Source organism: Pyxicephalus adspersus, chromosome 11, assembly GCF_032062135.1.
Source record: "Pyxicephalus adspersus chromosome 11, UCB_Pads_2.0, whole genome shotgun sequence".
Classification (NCBI taxonomy): domain Eukaryota; kingdom Metazoa; phylum Chordata; class Amphibia; order Anura; family Pyxicephalidae; genus Pyxicephalus; species Pyxicephalus adspersus.
In genome coordinates, this window is record NC_092868.1 from 46780842 (window position 1) to 46806470 (window position 25629).

At 39.4% G+C, this 25629-nt stretch overlaps 1 protein-coding gene across 1 annotated transcript; it reads left to right on the forward strand.

The window, feature by feature from the left end:
- Positions 1 to 1145: 1145 nt before the first annotated feature.
- On the forward strand, positions 1146 to 23855 carry DHRS3 (dehydrogenase/reductase 3). The gene is made up of 6 exons (XM_072426243.1): positions 1146 to 1647; positions 16872 to 17015; positions 17637 to 17756; positions 18488 to 18726; positions 20907 to 21032; positions 22853 to 23855. The coding sequence occupies exons 1-6, from the start codon at positions 1450 to 1452 to the stop codon at positions 22935 to 22937; spliced, it is 912 nt and encodes a 303-aa protein (XP_072282344.1). The 5' UTR covers positions 1146 to 1449; the 3' UTR covers positions 22938 to 23855.
- The last annotated feature ends 1774 nt before the right edge of the window (positions 23856 to 25629 follow it).

A 25629-nucleotide genomic window follows, 5' to 3' on the forward strand; every position in this document is an offset into this window, starting at 1 on the left:
GCATTTGTATGAACAGTATAGTTTATCCTTTTATGACAAGTTTCATAAAGTGGAAGACAATGACTTCCTCACTGATAGCCTCATCACACACAGCGCTCCAAGACTTTTCTAGAGCTGCCCTGACTCTCTGGAATGGTCTTCCTCGTCCTATTCGGCTTGCTCCTACTTTCTGCTCATTTAAAAGAGCACTCAAACCCATTTTTTCAAACTTGCCTACCCGTCTTCTTCTGTCTTTTGAAACCAGCACTACTTCTCACCACTACATATCTCCCCTCCTACTAGATTGTAAGCTCTTTGAGTCCTCTCCTCCGTGGGGAGAGGACTCAAAGACGTCTCCTCCGTCTGTCATCTGCAACCCCTATTTAATGTACAGCACTGCATAATATGTTGGCGCTATATAAATCCTGTTTATTAATATTAATAATAAAACAGACTGGATATACGGCTGACACTGATATGTTGCAGTCAGACACGTCCTTCCCCAGCAGGTAAAGGTGAATTCCTGAGCACACCTGTCCACCATAAAAGAAGTTTGCAGGAATCTATTTGCAGTTTTATTTAGTTGCAGCTGATTGTGTCTGCTCTTGTCAGCATTGCACCTCTCATTCCTCCTCTCTCTCTTTACTCCTCTCTCATTGCTCCTGTCTTTGCACCTCTCTCTTATTGCTCCTCTCATTACTCCTCTCTCTTTGCACCTCTCATTGCTCCTGCCTTTGCACCTCTCATTACTCCTCTCTCTTTGCTCCTCTCTTATTGCTCCTGTCTTTGCACCTCTCTCTCATTGCTCCTCTTATTGCTCCTGTCTTTGCACCTCTCATTGCTCCTCTCTCTTTGCTCCTGTCTTTGCACCTCTCTCTTATTGCTCCTCTCATTACTCCTCTCTCTTTGCACCTCTCATTGCTCCTCTTATTGCTCCTGTCTTTGCACCTCTCTCTCATTGCTCCTCTCTTTGCACCTCTCATTGCTCCTCTCTCTCTTTGCTCCTGTCTTTGCACCTCTCTCTGCTCAGGTCTGACTCCGGTAACAGCTGCAAACTAAACGTGGCGTCCAGCAAGCCCTTTCATGCAGACAGCCCTAAGGGAGGGTGGGAGCAGAGAGGAGGAAGGAGTGCGGATCTATGAGTGTTGTGCTGGGGGAGGGGACCAACTAAAAGCAACAGCAAACAGTAGTGAGACATCCTTTTACACTTTATCCGTCAATCAGGCTTAATGGGGTATAAAAAGTCCCCATCTCCAGCACTGGGACACAGAGTCGCAGCTCCTCCATAGCGCATTGGTAGCGCACAGACACGCTGCGAGCGTTAGAGGGACTTCAGCTGTCTGCAGAGATCACAGCCAATGAGGGCGAAGATTTGCTGATTTCTGGGGTTACCAAGTCATTATAAGGTTTATACAAGGGACACCTGGAAAGGTGCTGCAATAGCCGGAGTTGGCACCAAAGGGGACATCCATGATGAATTGGAGCTGTGCTGGCAAGCTGCTTCTTCTGCCCATGCAGATAATATTCTGTGTGCTGAAAGCTGCCATCTGCCTGGTATTGCCCACCAAGCTGAGAGACCTGAGAGGGGACATTGTGCTGATCACTGGAGGTGGAAGGGGCATCGGAAGGCACCTGGCCAGAGAGTTTGCCAAGCAAGGAGCTAAGAAGGTAAGGGCTACCCAATATTTGTTTTTCACAAAGTTGTAGGCAGGTGATGACCCCAGTATTGCTTTTCAGTAAATAGCCGGGTGGTCACTGAACATTGCCGGGTGGAGCGCCCGGCTAAAAAGGGCCGGAGAGAATGCTGTGAGGATTCTGATGACCAAAGGGGATCAAAGTGTCTAAAAAAATTATTAATAAATGGGATTTATATAGCGCCAACATATTGGTACATTAAATAGGGGTTGCAAATGACAGACAAATACAGACATACAGGAGGAGAGGACCCTGCCCCGAAGAGCTTACAATCTAGTAGTTTGTTGGCATTTGTATAAACAGTACAGTTTATCCTTTTATGACAAGTGTTAATGGGTTAATCCTAGTACCAGTTGAGCAGCAGCCAAGTCAAACTGAGATCACTTGCTCCTGCTTTAAGTGGCGTTAAGGTTTAACCAGGGGAAGGGTGCCTGCGGGCGTAGGTCACTTGGCATGGCACCAGAGAACTGTGTGGAGGGCGCTTGGCAATGAGGGTTATTGCATGCTATGATGATCTGCTTAGTGTGTGGTTGGGGAAATAGGAATATAAGGAACAAGGTCCATTCTGAGGACATGGCATGGTGGCAGAAGCCTACCCCTTCTGATGGGTACACAAGCATGAACCAGGGCGCTTGTGGCAGTCAGGTGGCTTCAACCTCATGATCCTGGCTAGAAATAGATCTGGGCGGATCAGCACTTCTTGGCATAGAGGAGGACCCAGCATTTAAAAAGACAGAACCGGCTAATGCTTGACTACATTCATTGGGAAGGATACCTGTTCATTTAAGTAGGGAAGAGAGGGATTTTCAATATCAAAACAGAAGACCAAAGGGATATGCATTGTAGCGTCCTTAGTTATTAACATCACAACATGATAAGCTCACATGCAACTTCTCTTTAGATCAATGCTAAATGTAAGACTTTTAATTGCTTGTTGGCATAAGGTCAAATGGGAGGACAATTCTCTCTCAATAGAATCCTTTATTGATTGCCTCCAGGGCCAAAGTCTAAGGGTCCTTCTTTAGCTGCATATCCTGTGACTGCATCCAAGCCTGGTATATAATAGCGTATGACCCAAATCATTCATGCAATTATTGCCAAATTGGTGCAGAGGTCAAACATATCAAATTTTGATCCTGCTGTTCCGGGATCAAAAAGTGCAAATGTATTCTTGGTCAATAAATGTTTGCTTGCAATGCTTCTAGGATTTGGTTAGTTTAGGGTTAAAGTCACTTTGACAACTTTTATATTCCAAATAGGGAAGTGGTGGCCCTTATCTTCTATGTGTTTGGGGCCTGTCCTAGCAGACATTGAGTCACCATTGTCTAGTGAAAATATAGTTTATCAAAGTGGATTTTTTTTTTCTGTAGGTTGACAATTGTGCTTTTTTTAAACACCATGTTTATGTGCCTTTGTTTGCTACTGGTAAAGCTACGTACACATTTCCAATATTTGTCATTGGAAATGAACGATTGATGACCGATAATCAAAAAAGCGCACAACGATGCCGTCGAATGAGGAAAGTCGCTGGAAATGAACGATCGTCGCCCAATCAGATCCGCCGGGACGGTCGTTCGTTTCCAGACTGACGGATGTTCAGTGATTGTGGATTGTTCTGCGGTACACTTTCTCCTTTACACGTCACTTCCTGCATCGCTCAAACGATTGTATCTAGCGTGTGTACATTATTGGTGGTTTATATTTGAATGATCATATTGTACAGAATTGTGCATATTATCGTTGATCGATCGTCAATCGTTTGTTTTGCAGTGACAATTATTGCACGTGTGTACGTATCCTTAGAAAGATTTATACAATCCAATACCTTAATTGTTTCCTTTTTGTCAGACGACTTTACTGCAAAGCTTGAAATTTAAAGGAGTCTCCACTTTTTGTAAACTGGAGGGTTTATTCTGATTTCAGTGATCTGTGCTGAAATTGATCTGTGCTGAAATTTTCCAGCACCCTTGAGCTGTTGACAAATCTCTTTGAATAGAATTTCCTTGTTGAGGATCTGAGCTGGGTGACCTCTGCATTTCAATATACAAACCCTTGTATAGGACTTTTAGTACACACTCGGCGTGCATTAGCTGCTCCTCCATAACCTCAGGTAACCCAGACTATTGCCTTAAGGATCAATGCTAAGTGCTATCCGCAATGTATTTTGCAATATGATCGCTTTTGTTGCAAAATAAGACTTGCATAATACAAATAAACCCACCTGCACCATATGAAGGGACAAATATACTGATGTTTTTAGAAAGGAATGGCAATGACTATGCAAAGGGAATTGGCTGCTGCTTTCAGTATGAGATCCTAAAGATTGGGTGCTAAAGGTTACTGAACTTTGTATATAGTAATTGCATTTGTATTATATAGCTGGGTAGCCAATTAAGGGGGTGGGGGGTGTACATTTATGACTGTTGTCTGCTTGTGGATGGTGGCATGCTATGGAATGCTTTGCTTGGTTCATTTCTATAATAATTGGAGCAAACCCCAATTATCTCAATGAAAACTTTTCCCAAAACGTCAAGGCTGCTGATGCCAATGTCTGTGTCTGGTAACGCCAGTTTTCTAGTTGTCCTGGTAAACCTATGGATTTATTTCTACCTGGAACAGTAGGCAGATAGAAATGGAGAGCCACCAAGATAATCATAGGATTGAATTTGTCCTTTTAGCCCATAGCAATCTAATAGATTTACCAGAATGATGACAACCAGGCAATAATGGGGAAATTCTAAAAAAGATGAGCTTTGGTGTCACTTATGGCTTCCAATGAACTCGGCTTTCCTACATTTGATCAATAGCAGAATTTAGTTGTTACCGGCAATTTACATTGCCCCACTTCCCATCCCTTTAATTCACACTTTTGGTGACCCATCAATAAATTATGGTCTGTAAACAAGGACTCAAGTGGTCATTGCATTGTTTATATAAATTACTTGGTTTATGAAGTTCAGAACTTTTGATAAATATATTCCGAGAAAGGCCTCTGCATCTGCTGGCCAGAATGGCTTTGCAGCGTCTGGCCGAAATTCAGCTGCTGTAACGCCTTCCTGTCTGTAGGTGACGTTCTGTGATTTGCTATGGATGGGTCAGTCTTTGGCCAGCAGAAAAATCCTCCACGGATTCCAATATGCTGAACTGAGGTGGATTTTGGTTAGAGTACAGTTGGGTTTTCTCTTTGCTTGTGGGCTATAGAAGAATCTCAACTGAAGGTTCCTAAATGTGGCCAACTCCAGACAAAACTTTGGGCTCCATTTAAAAAATTTGTAATCTGAAGTTACCTCTCTCGTGGGAATCTTCCAGGTTCATGTGTATCAATGGCAGTAGATGATTCCCACCAGGGAATTTTTAAGGGAACCCCAGATTTTCTGTTTGTATAGAGTGGGGAACAATAAGAACCTCTGTGAGGACTTGCATTGGAAAGTGTGACCCTCGTAATGTGGGGTTTAATAATACTGCAGTCCAAATGTTCTTCTGTGCCGTTCCATGATCAGTCCTATGATTTGATCCCATGCGCCAAGCTGGAGCTTGGAACTACTTAATCCAGTAGAGCAGTGTGTATTTTTTTTAATGCATTTTTAGGCTGGTGGGATAGATGTTGTAGGCGGGTGGTGACCCCTGTAGTGTGCCCCAGCTTTTCAGTAACCACCCAAAAACGGGTGGTCAATGAAAATTGCCGGGTGGTGCGCCCGACTAAAAGGGGCTGGGGAGAACACTCATTGCCGGATCTAAATCCAGGCCACTCTATAAATGAGGATTCTGACAACCAAAAGGGATTAAGCTGTTTAAATATAAAGGCTGGAGTCACTCAACAAATAGGCGGCATCTGCAATTTAAGCTCCAAACAAGTAGCTAAATACACATTCTCTGGCAGATAAGGGCCCTGCATTATCTTCCAGAGAGTGCATAACTCTCTGCAGCCAGTTTTGTGGTCCAGGCACCTTTGCCAAAAAAAACAACCAGCTCCTTCACTGCCGCTGGTGCATAGCTTAGTGAACACAGCCCAGTCTGCTGATTGGATAATGAAGCACCCGCTCACTGTTGGCACATGTGCATTGCAGCACAACCTGATTGGCTTTTTGAGCTATCCACCTAATAATATCTAATATTTTTTATGCATCATTTTTAATGTACTGTTTTTAATCATGGAGAGCAGTTTTAAATATACCTTTCCTTAAATGTGAACATCTCAATGCAAAAGAATGCATTTTACTGAATGGCGTAAGAGACTAAACATAACTTTCCACCTAAAATTTGGTTGGTTTATTGGGAAAATCTTGTGGATGAAAGCACACATTTGCTTTCCAAGTACAGGAATGCTGTCCCAAGAACACTGGTATAAAAAGGACATTGTTCAAGTCAACCACATGTGGAGGCAATTATTTGAAACTCTTTGCTTGCGATCTTGTGAATCAATTGAGGGTTTTCTCTGGCTAATGAATTGTAGCACAAGCTCTATAATGGTCTTTAGCAGAGCTATGTCAGTTATTTTCTTTTTCCTGTGTCGGGTGTAATTTGTTGCTTCACTTCTATGAAGGATTGGGGAATAGGACGTGTGAAAATTAACCTGTCAAACTTGTAAATGTACTTTTCACAGTGTGGAGTGAACAGGCTGTCTTCACAGCTAAGACTGTTATTTTTAACTGGAAATCATGTAACTTGCACCCACCTTTTGATGTAGTTAGAAAAGAAAAAACGCTTATACATTTGTGCTTGCTAAATGGAAATTTTATAAGCTGGAATTTTAAAGAGCAAAAGTGTAATGTGGAAGATCTGCTTTTGTTGGCTTAGCCAATTCTCCAAATCACCTACTATATGAAGATAAAAAAGTACATTTAAAGGGATAAAGTTTGAATTATCATTGCCTTACCTACATATTCCACCCACGGCATCTTGGCAAGGATGCCCCATTCCTTCCAGCTATAGTCCAATGGAATACAAAGTGCTAAAGATTGGAATATCTTTTTGCAAGACTTTGCGAGCTTTATGTACCACAGGACTCTACCTGCAAAACCATGATGTGGAAGGTAAACTTTCTACACCCTTCTCCCCCGTGTCTAAAAGGTCCAGCCTGGACAGAAGTACCCTTTGTCCCCTCAATGGACAGCTGACAAGGCAAAAAACAATCCCAACTTCATCATTCTCATGAACAGACCATTTTATTAGAAGGTCTACTTAAAGTGAACTCCCCTCAAAAAAAGTGTAATTATTTTTTCACCTGGTGACCCTGCAAGTGGTAACTTCTGCTCACCATACGGTATCAATGGAGGACTAGTATCATGCTCTGAGAACAGATTTATGGAACATTTGCTTTATGAATAACCTATTGGGTTACCATAGTGCAAATTTAAGAAAAAGCTTGATCTACAATATGAAGTTGTTGTTGACGAGAATTATTTTTGCTGCTTACCTATCCAAAATGAATGGCACCAGGCCATTGTGTGATAACTTTCACTTTACTGTAATGCACCAATGTTGTTTGGTTCTTTATGCTGACAAAGAACAATGACTCAATTGGAGAATGTCATGGCAGAATATAAAGAGAAAGTGTCAGAACAATATTGGCAGAAACCATGCAGCAGGCCATAGCATGTCTATCTCTCTGTTGCACGTTGAGTTGTCAGCATTATTTTTTCTTGTAGCTGAACACATTCTTGGACACTATTATCTATCAGCAACATTTGCAAAAGAATTCTAAGAATTCTGCACTGGAAAAAAATACCAGGACTGCCATTGCTGCCCACTGTCATATGCTTTGGTGAACATTATTTTTTTTTTTTTTATTTTTTTTTTTTTTTAAGATAGTTGGGCCAATTTCCAAAATCCCAAGACATTAAAAACTTATTGCTGACTGATTGCTACATGCAAGGTGACTGGAAATTTTCGGAGACGCAATTACAACTAGATTATAAGCTCTTCGGGACAGGGTCTCCACCTCCTGTACCACTGTCTGTATTCGTCTGTCATTTGGAACCCCAATTTAATGTACAGCACTGCATAATATGTTGGCGCTATATAAATCCTGTTTAATAATAATAATCCCTTCTATTTCTCAGTGCATGTTTTCTTTAAATCATGGCACTGCTTATGCAATGATTCATGCACTGTATTGATTTTTTTTCCACACTACATTGAGCTTGAATTATCAAGTGCTGAAGCAAAACTATTTGTCTATAAAAATGTCATTATGGGTATTAGTCAGGAAATGGCTTTCTAAAGGCCTGTGTCTGCAGTCTACAGGAGGCTCTGCATGGCAGCTGTTCCTCTGTCTGCAATGTTTCCAAAATACAAAGACCTATAATTTACTGCATCCAGAGTTCTCCCATTGTGTAAAAAGATATCAATGTATACATAATTCAAGGGGTTTTCTGTCTTCTGTATTTTTAGATTTAGTACATGTTTGTCTAAATATCTGGAAGGTCAGACTGGTGTACAATTTAAAGGGTAGATCCAAATCAATTGACCTCAAATAATCAATGAGATTGTGTAGAACGTGTAAGGGTGTCTTCAGATCTTGGTGAATGGATCTTACTAGGAATTGACTGGAATTAAAATGTATTATCAAATGCAGAAATCTAAAAACAAGCCTGTACCACCCACCTGAATTTGATGAAACTGTGCTAATAATTTGCTAATCAAAAAAATTAAATCAAAAAATAAAACTACTGCAATTTAGTTATTCTGAGGAAATTGTGATCTCCTGGGATTGATCACTTTCAAAGTCCCCATGATTTGCTGTATTGCGGAGTGGGCAGAAAAAAGTTACAGGTTTCTTGATTATGGCTGACCTATGGCCCTACCCATAAATGCACAGTGATATCCTCAAAAGAATATTTTGGTGCCAGAGTTTTTTATTGATATAGCCATGTCTATAGAGATGTATGTGCAGTGTGCTAAGGTTTTCCATTTATAAGACAGAACATTTACATGGTTATGCATCTTTAGCTTCAGAAAGATACAGAAGTTGGTCAGATCGTACCTGCTCCAATAACCAATCCATAAAGGTCCAACATACCTGCCTATTACAATCAGATTTCCAATGTCCTGCATGTATCTACGCAAGAGATCGTTTGCTGAAGCTCAAAACATCTGCAGCTTTTGTGCTCATCCGGATGTGCATTATTCAAAGTAAAAAAATAAAAAGTAAGCTAGAAGTTACTGTTCATTCAAAACACGAAAGTAAAGAAATTAGAAAAGCCATCTGCACTAGTCTGCCAGCAGTGGCTTTACAAATGGAAAATCAAATTGATTAGTATGCATAAGCTTGGCTTGTCTGAGACTTTAATGAACATTCACTCTACAATAAAATTTAACTCTGCTGGATAGACTGTTTGTAGGCTAGATAAGACTTTATACACTCAAAGTCTAGTAAATTCTTTTGAAGAGCCAATAATATGGTCTGTTCTTTCAAGGCACAATAATTACAGCGGTTGTATAAGAGACGTCTGATAACCCTCTATGATAACTGCAGATTGTAGAGTCTCTGTATAGTTTGGTCTTTTTTTTTTTTCATTTGATTCTTCTTGGCCAGTTTATAGGCAGGGTCATTTGACTGCAGGACTTCAAAAGGTTAGAGGGTTGTTGTCAGGTCAGTGTGACCCTGAGATTACAGCCTTATCTTGTTTTGAAGAGTTGACTGACTGTCTAATAAAAAGGCCTTGAACTTTAGGAGCCTTTGATCTAGTCTGGGCTGCCTTTTGTAGAGCTCCAGTTCCCTCTCTCCTAGAGATCTTCAATGTGTTAGAGCTGCATTGGACTAAATGAAGCCTGAGCCGTGACTTGCTAAGCAATCCATTTTTTTTTTTTTGGATCAGAAAAGTGAAATGTATTTTGTATGTTTTGCTTCTTTACATTATTCAATAGAGAGAAAACTCAAGCTGATCTCTTGCTAAGAACATAAAATGCTAAGTGATGTTTTTTCGTCCCCTCAATCGTATTCTAGAGCTCCCAGTCTAAGCTCCTTTCGTTTTCCAAAGCGCTATGTATGTTTCCTTTTTCCATCCCTTGTTGTCTCTTTTTTTTATGATCCGTTTTTAGCAAGTAAATCGTAACTGTATGCCTAACCATTCCTGGATGCTCAACTGCCATACGCCCCAGTGGTGAGGAGCACCATTGACATGAGTTCATTTGCTGAAACCCTTTAGTAAGCATTCTCTGAACACTCTTTCATTTCAAAATTATATATTGTTTTGGGGTAGTTATGTATTGGTTCCAAAGTTGGTAAACCGCAGCAGTACCACTTGGAAGAACCACAACTTCATACTATTGTAGCATATGCAGTGACTGTACAACTGAAATCTGCTTTGATCAGCTTACAAAAGCAGACTATTGAAGGTACATTTCTGGTTAAATTTGATGTCCACCTTTTTCTTGGATGTTTTAAACTTTGCTTCTTTTATCAGATGTGTTACATGAGCTGTACTCTTTAAATTTTAAGTGGGTCATGTTTGGGCCTTACTGGCATACAGAGACATTGGAGAGAAAACTGTTGAAAGCTCTTAGCCGTAGGCCACAATTTGTACCATATTCATACCCTCATTTGTGTAATAGAATTCCGTAGACTGATTCCAAGAATGATTATACTATTTCTCTAGAGCTGGAGCAACTCCCGATTTAAGAGACAGTTTTCATTTCCCAAAAGGAGGATCAAAGTAGGCAATGTGGCCTGGATTTCATTAATAACGTCTCTGGCTGATTAATCGCAGATTACAAATTTTTTTTTTATATTTCTTTGATAAGGGGATTTATATATCACTTGATTAGGACTTCTTTTCATATTAGAACCTCCAAATGTGTGGTTTTAATTGATGTCTGTCAGTGTTTCTTTATTTAACTCCAACATGGTTATATACCATGGGTTATCCAATTTCCTTAATGATGGACAAAAAAATAAACCAGAGAGCCTCTTATAAATCTGGAAGAGAAGAAAATACATGGCTGACATACTGCAAATGTCATCCAGCATACACTGCAACTGTGGCCAAGAGTCAGAAAGTTGGCTCTGTTAGCCTTAATATGAATTCTGTGTAATACTGCAGCCAGATTCTGGAGAGCTCCTCACATGTGGGGTGGAAAATAAAAGAATACTCACCTCTTTCCCAGATGCCCCTTCTTTCACTGCTTCCTAAATCATCTTTAGAATTGGGTACTTCTGGTAGTATTCGATTCATAGTGACCAGCTGGCATCTATAGTCACCAGGAGGTAGAGGTTTTAGGAAGAGGAGACTTCCCCACTCTTGGTGTAGAATCAGGTTTATTCCCGGAACTGCCAAGAATGGCCTAGATTTTGGGTACAATGTACCTTCTGGGCACACAGTTGCCAAAGAGGATCCTGGACCTGTCATGCCTGCAGGGCTCCAAAAAGTATGTGTCATAATGTTGTGCATATTGCTGATTATGGCAAAAACTCACCCACCAAGGACTTTAACACTAACTGTTAAGATTCAGATTCCCTAATGGAATTTTTGAGTTCTTGGAGAGTATTCAAGCATTAAATGATCCGCTTTTGGGCTAAATTCCCTGTTAGGATTTCTTTTTAAGAGTTCATGAATTCTTTCAATTGGTATGATGACTCTTAGTAAGACTGGGGAAGTAATAAGTACAATACTTACCTTATTCGTAGTTCCAAAGGCTTCCTTTTCTCCAAGCAGCCGGTCTTTGGAAGCTGCTTCTCTTACTGTCCAGCTCTCTGACGTGGCCATAAACAGTGCACTTTTGCATTGTACAAGACGGTGAGGGCATACCCTAAATGTCAAACAGTGGAATAAAGTTCTGACCGCCGGATGAGTGAGGAATAGGTGAATATTTGTACTTATTGCTTTCCCTGTAGACCAGCATGCAGTCCAGAGGGAGTAACCCACTAAATAGGTATACCAAGGGGCCCAGATTTGGGCCTCATGTATAGTTCAAAATCTCATCCTGCATTTTTTGGGTTGTTTGGGCTGCTCCAATGCCCTGAGATGTTACTTAGTGCTTATGGGAAGATTGTTTCAGGAATCCCGTGGCCTTCTGTGTGTAGTCTCTCTAGCAATACAATAACGCCGCCCCTACTTCCCTTTCCTTACTAACATCCTGTAGTCACTTTGCAGAACCAAAAGTGTTACTTTATTGCAGGGTTATGGCTTCCAACATATCCTGTGTGAAATCCTCCAAGTCTAAGACAGAAGAATGGAAAGGGAGGGGGCGGCAGCATCAAAAGATTGAATAGACTCCATTTCTTTTTTTTTTTTTTTTTTTTTTTTTCATGAAGCTATTGTAGTTTGGTCAATGACACTTTAGCCCCTGCGTGAGGCTGTGTGTAGAAAGGGAGAGACACTTGGCACCTTTTCATGTACAGCCCAGGGTTCATCGGCAGGTCAGCCAGCTCGTAATGACATCAGTAGACTTGTTTACCACTGTGTGTGAGGAAGTGCAGCATGGACGGGCTCAGGGACTTACCAATGGCCACCTTTTTCACCGGACAATGGATATGTATGACTGTATACAGCTACAGCACTGAAGCTCACTGGCACTGTGACAAACCCAAAACTTGACGATGCTTTCATTCAAACGTGTGTGCCATGAGTTAAACTGTTTTTCCATCACCTAGCACTTATTACTTTCTAGGCAAGTCATATTATCCCAAACATCATCTCCTATTTTAGCACTAAAAATGACTTGCATTGCTCCATCTATATTACACTATACAGACTGAGTTTTGCTATCAATGGGTCTGCTCTGTTTTCTCACTTGCCCAAAAAGAAGCCAGTGGGGCTCATGGATGGGCCTATTGATGGCGGAAAAGGCCACAGTCGGCAACAGGATAGTTGGCAATGTATAATGCCAGTGCTATAACATTGCATTAGTAGGCTGGCAAGTAAAAACTATCACATAATTGTATTTTACAGTAAGTAGACATTAGATGCAACAGACATAGGTAGGATCCTTGATCCCCAGTGCACAAAGGAAATAGCTGGATAAAATAGAAAGTCATCAAGCCTGGTAAGAGGCTACAACATCTAAATGGTGGTTTGTGTAAATGGCAGGCAGAGCTTCTTGTGACAAGTGGTTGTTGAGAAGTACTCGAAGGCCCATGGAAGGAACAGATTGTTATTGGCATGTATATCAATCAAGATTTGATTGATCATGCCCTAGTTTCTTATTAATTGTCCATTCAAATCAAGGTTTTCATTGCATTCATGGTCTAATCTATTACAAAAGTTTCCTATGCATAGACATTTTTAGAATTGTTCATGAGTAGGACCCTTTCGAAACACATTTGGGGCCATGATTTTACCTTCTTTGTATTCGATGTAAAATAGACTTTAACTGTGCAGTATATGATGTTTTAAACCAAAACTTTGAGCACAAACAATGATTATAAATAATTTGCAATTTATTTGTTTGAAAGTAAATGGGTATATTGCTGATAAAATTGTGCACAATTGTGACTGGCAAAAACAATTCTTTTCCCTCCTGTGTATCATGACCTCCAGGGAGCTGTCTGTAGGTTGAAGGCAATTAGAAAGCTTTTCTCTGAGCATATTGTACAGTTAATTAGAATGAGATAACTAGTCTGGCAGACAGTCAACCCTCTGTTCAGAAAGAACCTATTGCCAGTGTTTTAGCTTTATCTTCTTATTGTAAACCTGACCATAGATATGAGACTACTGTCTAGTGGTTTTCTTACAAATAAGATGGCCATCTCCCTTCTGCTAATTTATGGTTTGTAGAGGTGACTGGTCCTCTCTCTGAAGGTCTGCAGACCCGTGTGTTGCATTTTCCCCCAGGGGCAGATACCCAATTCCTTATCCCATAGACATTGATAACATCCAATTGGACAACTGACCTCTTTGGGTTTGTTTCACGTAATGTTTTGCTGCATTTCCCCAGTGTTGGCTGAATGAACGAACACAGAAAGTCATTGTTTTCCACATTTACTCCCCACCTGTGCTTATCGAAGTTTTGCATGACCCAAGGGGTTCTTTGACCATCTATTTTCCAAGGTAATTCAGATACAAATTGCCAGTCCTTGTGATGATATCAGCTGAATACATTTTAATGTTTAATGTGTATCAGCTAATTTTAATGCTTTTGGTTTTGGTGGGAACAAATCCTTATGTGTAAGAGCAGATAAGACCCTTTTTGCTGGAAAGGCTGCACTTTTGTTGACCCCATACCTTGTGCTAATAGGATTGAACAAGTTGACTCCTAGTCGACCTTTTTTGGCAAACAATCTCCACACACCCTCCTTTGTTGTAATAATTCTGCAAAAGAATGGAAGTGGTTTTAGCTGCTTAATCTGCATTTGTGCATATTTAGGATTGGTAATGTTTACCCTTTGTCCTCAGACAATGGTATATTTGGAGGATAATCATGTTTAGGGGGAAAAGAGAGGACAGTTTTGGCTGAAAAGTAATTGCTATTACTAGAAGATTAGAGGCTATTAACATGCAAATGCTAAAACTTTGTATACAGTAGAGTAGAATAGGCTGAACCCCATCTTTGTCCTTGTAAAGTCTCCAAACATGTGCAAATCTTCTATTGAGAGTCATCCATTGTACAACTTTGAGTTTCTGTTGTAAACACCTGCCTACCAGATCTACATGGAGATCAAGTTATGGCGGCTACCTGCCATTCAGTTGGTTTCTTAGGTCATCCAGTCTACAGATGTTTGAGCTACATAAGAATACAACCAAGTGAAATGTTTGAATTGTTGAGGTTTCCATTGCCAGCTGTACACTGATATTTGCAAGCTATGGCAATAATCCTAGCATTGCTTTAAACAATCACAATGGTCAAGTTGTTGGATATGCAACCAGATTGTCAGTGTTTATGATTTCAGAAAATAATTCTATATAGAAGAAAAATTTTTAACATTTTGGTCCACCCAAGTATTGGTAAATGGCAGATCCTGGAGAGTTAACTCATTTGATATTTTCCTATGGTGCTTTAAGCTTCTGTTGGTAGAACCTAAAGCTTTCCATTCACCAGTTATCATGAGATTAATGCTTGCAGAGGTATAGCTCTTTGGGACAGGGTCCTCTCCTCCTCCCGTATCACTGTCTGCATCTCTCTGTCATTTGCTACCCCTATTTAATGTACAGTGCTGCGTAATATGTTGGCGCTATATAAATAAAAATACTAATAAGTCTATATCCCTCATTACTAAGCTCTACAGAGAGAACACTGCATAAAGAGTAAGAATACTTTTCTCCAGCATGCTGGCCAGGGGCTTAGTTTTATACTCCGATTGCTGCTGCAAAGACTTTGCATGTTTTGGTGTACCTGAAGTGTATTTGGTTAGATTTCAAATGAATATCCATTTGGATTGTTGGCATCCCTGTTGCTCAAAAATCTTGCTGCAAGTGGGTCTACATCCAGTGAGCCAATCAAGCCATGTGCCAACATGCTAAATGGAGTGAAAAGGTGATGAACTTATTGCTGTGCTGCTTCTCCTTTCACAACCTGGGCTCTAAGAAAGTAAGGTTTAAATTAAGCTGGCCAAAAATCTGGGGACATCTAGAGGCAGAATAAAAGTACTGCAAGGTAACTCCCTGTATTAAAGGTAAATGTTGCAGCAAAAACTCTTGAATTCATCTTCTAATGGGTTTGATTTGATTGGTTTCAGTTAAGAGTTCTGCTTTATGCATACTTATGGCTTTTGCTCTGAATGTAGAAAGCACCAGTTTCCTTTAAGTCTGCTCCGTTTCGGCATTCTAAACTCAAATGGTCCCATGCCAAGTTTAGTTTTTTTTTTTTTTTTTCTACTGAAGCCTGTAATCTGTTCAGGTGGTCTCGGTAGATCATGGGTATCTAACAGGCTTCAGTTATCAGGTGGTTTACAATGTCCGCTGCTTAACATGAGCACATTCCACCTGCTTTTTAGGCCTGCCAGTCCCCTGGGGTCAGCGAGAGGTAACGTCAGGCCAGGATGCCTTTCAGTGCAGCCCTTGCTCAGCAGGGAGTTACCGCCTCACCGGGCCCCTGCCCTAGACAATTTTCTGGTCACTAATTATTTAAAAGTAGAGTGTGTCTTGTTCAGCGTGGAGGTAATCAAAGAGAACGGTGCCTGGATCCTCTCCAGCGGAGGAAGCTATCTGTCCATAAAGCTCGCTTTCCCTTCTGCGCTGGTTCTAAATAAGCTGCTGCTCCCCAAAAGGATACTGGGGTGCTTATGTAGGAAGGTGGGGATCCCCTTATTCTGCTGTAGTAGAAGTAGCTCGGTCTTCTAGAAATCTCCAAGCTGCTTTGCCTTTCTGTGTGACAAGTTATGAAAAAAACGTGTCCCGGAGATGACAGGTTATTGGTTTTACAGGGTCCGCCATAGCATGATGTCAATGTTCCCTTTGTTCCATTTTAAGCCAGGATCAATCCAGGTGCTGAACTTGTGCCCTATATGTTATGAGACATCTGGTAATTATCATGAAGACATGGTGACCTACATGTTCTGCAGTCACAGGATGAATATAATTAGATTGTGTAGAGGAGTGACCAGACACGTGTTTTCATGACTTAACGTTTTATAGGGACTGAATAGTTGGAGAAATGAATTGCATGTGACTTGTGCTGTTTTTATATAGGTGTAAAAGCTTATTGAGTAAATCTGTTCTTTGCACCCCGAACAACCAATCGGAATCTATTATTCTGCTTTGCTTTAGGTATTATCAGTTTTGATCGGTTGTGATGCTCTTGCTGAACAAGACTATTAGGCTTTGTTCTGATGTCTGATGGAAATGATCTTTAGTGATTCATTTCCAGTGATGGGATATGGCCAAAATAATTTTTCAAAGCTGTTTATGTTCCCAACCAACCTGTGAATGTTGTTTTAATGCTGCCAAACAATGTGCAATATTTTTTATAGATGTAAAAAAGAATAAATCTTTTGAAAAATAAGGTGTTCCATCAATGTTTGATTATTTTATCAATTGGACATTCATTGAAATGCTGTCCTTTGCCCAATTTGAGTGCCTCCTCATACCCATATATACCCCTGTATGTGTAAATCATAAAGGAGCGCTTCTATGATCAAGCAGCCATTGGAGGCTTTTCCCACCATTCACATTGACACAGCAATGCGGTCTCTGCTTCTGAATTTAATTTGTGCCGTTTCTCAAAAGAACTCTCCCGGGGCCCTTGTGACATAAATAGACAGAATGATAGATGTATGGACACACAATGATTAATGTGGTGAATGTTGTGCTTCTTTGCAGATAATATTATGGGGTCGGACAGAGAAATGCCTCAAGGAAACTACTGAGGAAATAAAGCAGATGGGTACAGAATGTCATTATTTTATTTGCGACGTGGGCAACAGAGAGGAAGTCTACCAACAGGCAAAATCTGTGCGGGAAAAGGTAAGATCATTGTGTTCTGCTTTAAATTATATCTAAACCCCCCTATAAAGAATTATATTATTACAGCTTACCGGTTCTTGGATGGGGTGGCTGCAATTGTATTATTCTTGCAATGATAATATAATTAATAAAGTCTATTTGATTCATTGCAAAAGGTTTAGGTAAACTTTCACGGTGATTGTGATATGACAATGGACTTTGTAAAGCACTGCGTAATATGTCAGCACTATATAAATACTAGTTAATGATTCAGCACCGTGACCATGCGGATGTTGACTATCCATGGGCTTTATTTGTCACAATGACCAAAGAACATTACTCACACAAGCATTCTAGTTATTTGGGATCCTTGTGATGTCACATTAAATTGATACAGTCACAAGACATTAGCCGCAACACTTTATACTAAAAAAACAGCCCCATACAGTGTAGGTGGGGTACGGACAACTTCGTTTAATACTCTGCATAGTTGCCTTCACAGAGATCTGCAATTATTCTGCAGCTATTGCAGACTTTGCAAAGCTTGTCTATGATGTCTTTTCATTGGATTATCAACATGCATTACTTTAGATTGTACATGATCACCTTTTAAACATCGTCATTTTAATTTTCTTCTGTTAGGTGGGAGATGTTACAATCCTGGTAAACAACGCTGCAGTGGTCCATGGAAAGAGCTTAATAGACAGTGATGATGATGCACTTCTGAAGTCCCAACACATCAACACCCTGGGACAGTTTTGGGTAAGATATTTAATTTATTGATATTGTATTAAGACAGTCACCGCCTTTAAACCAGAACTATATTCATCCCTAAGCACTGTGGTATGCACAAGTTCCCTCTTCAATATGGACATGGCTTGTTCTTCCTTTTGGGCTCAGACTCTTCAACCATGAGTTTTTGACTATCCATCTAAGAGCAGGGATGGGCAGAATTCTTCAGTGGCATTCTTGAAGTATTGCACAGTCCATCATTGTTCTTACATTGCACAATCCATTTGATGGACTGTGGATGTTCTTTCTCCTGCAAACATGACCTGTTACATTATGGGAATTCAAACTGCAGTTGGATGAACAACAGGTTAGTCAATTGGCAACTAATGCTTCACCTTTTAAAATATATCGGACTGTTAAATGACTCTCAAGCGTTTTGTGTCTCCTGTAGACTTCATTGAGTTCCCAGTTCCACCTTTCTGATGTAGATTTTCATGAACTTTTTATAATCCGTAGAATACAGTAAAAATAGAAATGTGGCTGTGCAGCTGGAGTCCCAAAGGGATGTAATAGGTCATAATATAATTATTCTCCCCATATCTATCCAAACTTTCTTTTTAAAATTGATAAGTGGAATTTTAAGAGATATTAAAAAGTTTCAGGACAAAAAAAAGAATTAAAATTATTTAGTTGGTGTTAGTATTAAGTTGAAGATCTGGCTTTACATATGATTAACACAAGCTGTCTTTGTTTTATTGCAGACAACAAAAGCTTTCCTGCCACGCATGTTGGAGTTACAAAATGGACACATTGTTTGTATAAACTCTGTTCTGGCTTTATCAGCCATCCCAGGAGCCATCGACTACTGCACTTCCAAGGCCTCCTCCTTCGCTTTTATGGAAAGTTTGGCCTTGGGGCTTCTAGACTGTCCGGGAGTCAACACCACAACAGTATTACCCTTTCATACCAACACGGAAATGTTCCAGGGAATGAGAGTTCGGTATGTACTAAAACATTCATTGTATATTTGCCATCAGTGGCCAACAACTAACCAATTATTATTTCTTTAAGGAACACATTGCTGGTTCAGCCATTTACCCAAAACGTAAAGGTTTCTTGGTGTAATTTATGCAGGCATTTAGTAAATCAGCTTTGTGGTTGACAATTGAACCCAAAAGCTACCAAAATGCTCAGGAAGCAGTAAATGGTGGTGAGTGGCTTGAAAACGAATAAATAACTTCAGTTGTTTTGATTAGACAACATCTTCAGGTGATAATCATTAATGCTTTTTACAAGCATGGTAGATGAAAAATATTTAATGTGGGCTAAAGAGGATTCCATACCCACATAATTTAATAGAGCCATTGCAATGGACGCAGCCATAAAATTGATCATGTGGATGTACCTTATTGTAAGAGAGTTGGTCCCCTCCAAACACTAGTATAATGTAATATATATACTCCAACCAAACAGAACTCTTCAAAACAAGCTAAAATGATTTTTGTGGATTGTTTTGTGCTTTTCTAAGCCATTATTTCCTGCTGCCAGGATAGGAGATTAAAGAAGGGGTGGGAGGGTTCTTATTGCTACATTGGAAAAAACAAAATTGAAGTCACAAATTGTAGCATCTCCTTTGTTTGCTAGGCAGATGAGCAATTGCTTAGGGAAAACCGATGGTGAATGGCTTTCTCATCTTCTGGAAAAAATTAACTCGGTAGAAAAAAGGGAAAATTGTTATTTGCAAAAACAAAGACCTTATTGGGTTTTTTTTTTGCAACATACACTGCAGTTGGCACCCAAAGTTATTTTTGTATTATAAAGCAGATGTTAAAAAAGTGAAAGTTTGAACTGAAACATATTGGGTAATACATTAACATGTATCTAAACCCAAAAATCTTACCAGTCGTTAATGGCCACTGCATTCATTTTCTTTTGGAAGCATGCTTCATCTAATCATATGATTGGGCCCCTAAATCCTCTTTTCTTAAGTGCTCCATCACAGGTTGCAGGCCTTATATATAATGCAGAACCAGCAGTCCTACATTGTGAGGATGCCAAGGATCCACCAAGAGCACTGAAGGAAAACGGGGTGCTAGGGGAGCAAGTCAAACTGATATCCAAAGTGTAATGAGCTGTGCAAAAGGAACCTCGTTTTTTTTTTTCCCCAGGAGTTTGTCTTTAATAGGCCAAAATAGAGCAAATCGGAAAAATGCATTGAAAAAAATGCAAAGTAGCGCACCCAAAGAATATATAATAGTTTAAACTCTATAGAGAAGGGATGGTGCCGAGCCTTGACTATATAAACAAATATAGTCCAAACATATAAAAATAAAGGAAGAAAAGAGGAAAGAAGGCTCTTTTTAGGCATTAATGTAATACCTTAACTAATTTAAGGCAATGTTGTAGTGTGTTTTATACCCAAATAGGGAAATAAATAGGGTATAAAACACACTACACCAAATCTTCTCCCTAAATGTATCAACGAGTGGGATTCTCTAAAAAACAAACAACCGCTAAGTACTTGTTTTTATGTATAGAAATCATGTAACTACATTATTGTTGACCCTTTTAATTGATATCTTGAATTTAGTAAAGTGTATTTTTTATCCTATATTAGTTAAGGTATAACATTGGTGGCTAAAGAGCCTTCTTTCCGCTTTTCTTCCTTTCTTTGAAAATTTCATTGTTTGAGTTTGCATGCACGTTTAAGGTGTCACAAGTCTTGGGCACTACATAGTTATGTTTCACTGTGTCAATAATTAGTCACCTTTTACCCTCTTTAGATAATCATCCTGTATCCACAGTTTTCTGTGTCATGCCCTTTGAGAAAACATTGTATTAAAGGTCACCAATTGTAATACTAAAAATATTGCACATGTGTGCTGAGTTTAAGGTGTAAAGGTTTATTTATTCTAAAAATAATATTCGTGGTAACAGTGTCACTAGGACAGAGGGAGAGTTTCTCTAAAAGGGAGGCAATGCCAAAACAATACATTTTGGTTGGGAAAGGTAGGAAATGTATTGACTTTTCATGTCTTTCCCTCTACTAGAGGACAAAGTTGTCACCAAGACATAAGGTGTAGGGGTAAAAATTTAAAAGGACACTAATTGGGGGGGAAAGTAGTCTCGCCTCGAGATATGTTATTTACATTGTTTCTCATCCTTTACCTTATCGTGCAGGTTCCCCAACCTTTTCCCACCTTTGAAGCCTGAAACGGTGGCTAGAAGGACTGTAGAGGCTGTACAGAAGAACCATGCTCTCCTACTACTCCCATGGACAATGCACATCCTTGTTATCTTGAAAAGGTAAATACGTCACTCTTTTGTAGATGTTGGTTTAGTTTAATAAATGCTTGATAACTTTATGAACATTGTAGTTGGTACTCCAATATACCGAAGTTCTGCCGATCCATTCATGACGATGTCACCAGTCCTGAAAACTTGATAGGCTCAGTGTTAGTTCAGACCACAAAATTATCATCAAAACAGTGTACAAATAGGATGACACACAAAGGACACCGATACTCCAAGAAATAAACATGCTACTATTGCTGACCCTTTTTAAAAAGCAGCTTAGCTTTACTAAAAGTCATTGACCTGAGTACAAGTGTGTAACCAATGAGGCTGGAACCCCTTTGCATACTTGTATCCGCTATGTGCTTGATTAGCAAGACCGCCAAGTATCCAACACTTTCAAAAAAAGGAGTGTTCAGAAATGACAGTGTACCTTTTCTCAGAACAAGTATCTTTAAAAAAAAAAAAGTGTCTTTTAGTGACTATTTATTTTAGGACAGTTTGAGCCCCCCAGACTCTAAGTTACTGTTGGAATAAGTTTTTCAGCATGGATTCCCAAGTGAATGCTTTTCCCAGCCACCCCCTATGACATTCCAGGCCTATATATTCGGAACAGAATCTGTTTAAAGAGTACTTCTGGGATAGTTGCGTATAAAAAGTTACAAAAATAGATGTTTAACAAAGGCCAATTTTGGTCCCTGGACATTTAAAATATGTTTTTAGTAAGTGCGAGTAAAACCCAGAGGAAGGAAAGAATATGATATCTGGGCAGAGTAAGAGCCAACACCAGCTTTTCCAGTATTTTAGTAATGGGAGTAGTCGTTCACTAAGCAAAATCTCTAATCCCCTCTTGACTGGTTCTAGCAAAAAAGTATAAGCAGACAGGTTAAGGCGGAGGTAGGCCAAAAGGAACCAAAAAAAAAAAACTTACAAATGGTATGCACAGTAGAGCTTTCTTAAAACAAAAATGTATCCATACATCTAACAGGTCCCAATCACAAAAACATTTTGTTCAGGATCTTGGGTAGAGAACCTTAGAAATGGGGACAATTTTGCATCTAGGACTGCTGATACAGCCTAATATTTATTACAATTGGTATGAAGGAATGAGTTGCCTGGTTCCACCCTCTATTTTAAAATGAGGAATAAACCCAGATACCTACCTCCGGATTTAGGAAGCCTCTACCATGATTATAACCAAACTTCCACCCAGCAATAAGTAAAGCTAAGATGCTCTAGTTGGCTGGTTTGGGTCTGGCTTAGTTTTTACATCCTGCAATGTCCTATGTGCAGTCAGCAAGGATGGATTGAGTTGGGGCATGTCTGTACTTTATGTTCCCGACTACAAAACAAGTCAGGCCAGTTAAATACCCAATAATTCCAGGAAACCAGACCAACTTAAGCTTTGCACAGACATACATTTTGCTCAACGTGATCCCTATAGATTGTTAATCCATTCCTACCATAGGCTTAAACAGAGTACAGTTAGTCTGCTTGGCTACGGGAAGGGGAGGGAGCAGGAAAAATTAAGTGACGGTTTCACATGCCATTTTCTCACCATACCCCCCTTCTGCTTTGTGTCTTTTTTCCTATGTTGTCACTAAGCTGTTTCCTTCAGTACATTCCATTATCCCCCAATGTCTGTCTTAAAAGCTTCTCTTTCTACATCCTGTCCGCTCTTGTGAAAACAATTGTCAGCTGTAAAACAGTAGCATTTCCTTCCCCTTTTGTATACATGAAACCCCAGGTAGTTTGTTTCACATCCTTTTTGATGCCAACCTAACACCATAGAGTTTGTTTATTTAGTATTCTCTTCTGTCTTCTTTCTGCAGCATCCTTCCTCAGACAGCACTTGAACAAATCCACCGGTTCTCTGGGAGTTACACTTGCATGAACACCTTCAAAGGGCGATCATAGGTCCCTTTTGTGTTCCCCAAGAAGCTTTCATTGGAGCAAAGTGAGAGACCCCCGAAAGATCCAGATAAGATTGAGGAGTGTCGTCTCTCGCCCAAGGCAGAAAAGCCTCTGAAACAATATGGACCCTTCCAGGTCGCCTCTAGGCGTTGGCCTTTATTCAGGCCCAGATATTGCCGAACTCTCTCATAGGAGGACAAGAAAAGATTGTTTAATTTTCTATGTTTTAATAGTTTTATTGTTTCAGTCTGCTGGTAGCATAAATATTTAAATATTGTTTTATTGGACTTTAATTCATGGGACTACCAAGTGCATTGTGGGTACTGTAGTCCTTCATTTTTGAACCATTCTGGAAATGATGGTTAATGGTAATTTTTAAAGATGTTTGTGCGTGTTTTTTTTTTTTTTTTTTTTTTTTTTTAATGCATGGGACTCACAGCTGATATTTAAGTTTTCTAGGAGGATGCCAACCATACTCGTATGTCCCTTTTTATTTTTTTAAATATTTACATTTTAAAGCTTAAACGTACCACAGCCATTCATCACAAACATATGCAAAGTGGAATATTGCAATAATTGTAATTGGTGTTTCTGGACCTCCCATTGGCTGCAGGTACCCAAATATATCTGGAGGTGGGGTGTGTGGTCTGTGCCAAATGCAGAAGCACAGAGTTGTCTAAATGCCACCTTTTGGCAGAAAGTAGATGACCTCCACCATAGCGGTATACAGATATATGCAGCTCTCCTTAGGTTGCAGGAAAAGGCAGCAACCATTTAGAATAAGTAGGTTTTGCAGTAACCTTATTGAGTCTGCAGTTGAAGGAAAGGTATATTTTTAAGGGCTTGAAAAAATATCAGGTTTTTTTTTGTACAGTGTTTTTGTTTTTTAATATTTAAAAAATAAAAAAAAGATAAACAGGTTCTGCTTTGTGGATTTTTTTATATAAATTGAAAACAACCATCAATAAGCATTCCAAGTATCCACTGTATAACAATGTCATCTTTCACCCAAACTTGACATCTGCTAATTTACCATTTTCTTTTTTTTCCATTTCCAAGATGTTGAAATTAAAATATTTAGAAAATAAATGATGATATTTACACTTTGTTTACTTTTCCCAATGAAACCCAAGTAACTCCAGTAAACAAATGTTGCAAATTAAGTAAATTAGGGCACCCAGGGGATATTCCATTTTCATGGGACAGTTCACCTCCCTAGAGCCAAGCTTTTTACATTATTCTGGAAACTAATAAAACGCCTAATTTTTGCCTTTCATGGTGCTGGCTGGCTATTTGCATGGCCCTTCCCTTCTAAAATATCTCGAGGGTAGAGATCCGCTCACACAACTGTTGCAGAATATTACAGGAAAAGGAGTCACTGCATCAGAATTTCCAACAATTTTACCTGCTACCTTGCATTTGGAGGGGGTGCAGCTTTAGTTTGCTTTTCAGCTTCTGAATACATAAACACTGCCTGGCCAAAAAAAAGTCACACCCTGTAAGAAAAAACAAATTGGACCGGCATTAGCTTTGGTTATGGAACACATTCACTGGTATTATTTCAAGCTTACGCATGTCACAACATTTAATTACCGGCCAGAGTTGGTTATTGTTTTCCCAAAATCTCGTATTGATGATGTGAGAGTCAGACCACTGTGTAAAGTCTTTTGCAGCACATTCCAAAAATTGTCGATGGGTTTAAGGTCTGGACTCTTTGTTGGCCAGTCCATGTGTGAAAATGATGTCTCATGCTCCCTAAACCTCTCTTTCACAATTTGAGCCCAATGAATCTTGGCATTTTCATCTTGGAATACCAATGCCATCCATAAAAAAAAAAAAATCTATTAATGGAAAAACCTGGCTATTTATAGGCGTAGTGACCTAAGATTATCTATTTTTTGGGGGGGTTTTGATACCTGACTTCTCAGGCATGGGGACTTTTTCCAGGCAGTATGTAACTGTCAAGCTTTTAAACTAGCACAGATTAATTTACAGGCACCAGCAGGCTTCTGTTAAAAGTTGACTTTTACACTTGACTGTTTCAGTTAATTCTATCTACATGTCACATTTTGCACCCACTTTAGAAATTCCTCTGCTATGAGTGAATCTACTCTGTTGAATCTATATAGGACAAAGTTTGATTCTAACAAAACATAGTAAAAGCAAGTAAAACAAACAGATAATTGAAGCATACTTACATACTTCTCAGAGCTGCCTATTTTTTCCGTGGGAAGGTGGAGATCTTAAACAAATCCTTTAAAAGTGCAACACCTATTTAAAAAAACAAAAAAAAAGGAATACTACGATATCATAGTTTGTATTTAGCTATGTTTGTACACTATGAGAATATAACTTTATCAAACATTTTATTTAGCTTTATAGTGCTAAACATCAAATGATCACTTAATTTAATCACTGTGATATTCTTAAGTGCAGTAATCAATAGACACCAATCAAAATTCACTTGGCTTAAAGTGAAAAAAGATACAGGATCACATCTAACAGACTGGTATGGGTTATGAAAAAGAAAGCATATGACAAGCAAAATGGAAATATGCACCTCTCCTATTACCCTCACAGGGTTTTTTTTGTCAAATGTGTATTTAATAGAACAAAATTGAACTAATAAAAAAACTAATAAATTGGATCGCTGTTCATGGCACTGGAATACATTACAGGTGTGTTGGTATATCCC

What these genes read in the sequence shown, in the direction of transcription:
- DHRS3 (XM_072426243.1), top strand. Translation starts at nt 1,450, where the DNA reads ATGATGAATTGGAGCTGTGCTGGCAAGCTGCTTCTTCTGCCCATGCAG. An exon ending in ACACCCTGGGACAGTTTTGG is followed by an intron (nt 17,757 to 18,487) that starts GTAAGATATTTA and finishes GTTTTATTGCAG; the next exon opens with ACAACAAAAGCTTTCCTGCC. An exon ending in ATCCTTGTTATCTTGAAAAG is followed by an intron (nt 21,033 to 22,852) that starts GTAAATACGTCA and finishes TTCTTTCTGCAG; the next exon opens with CATCCTTCCTCAGACAGCAC.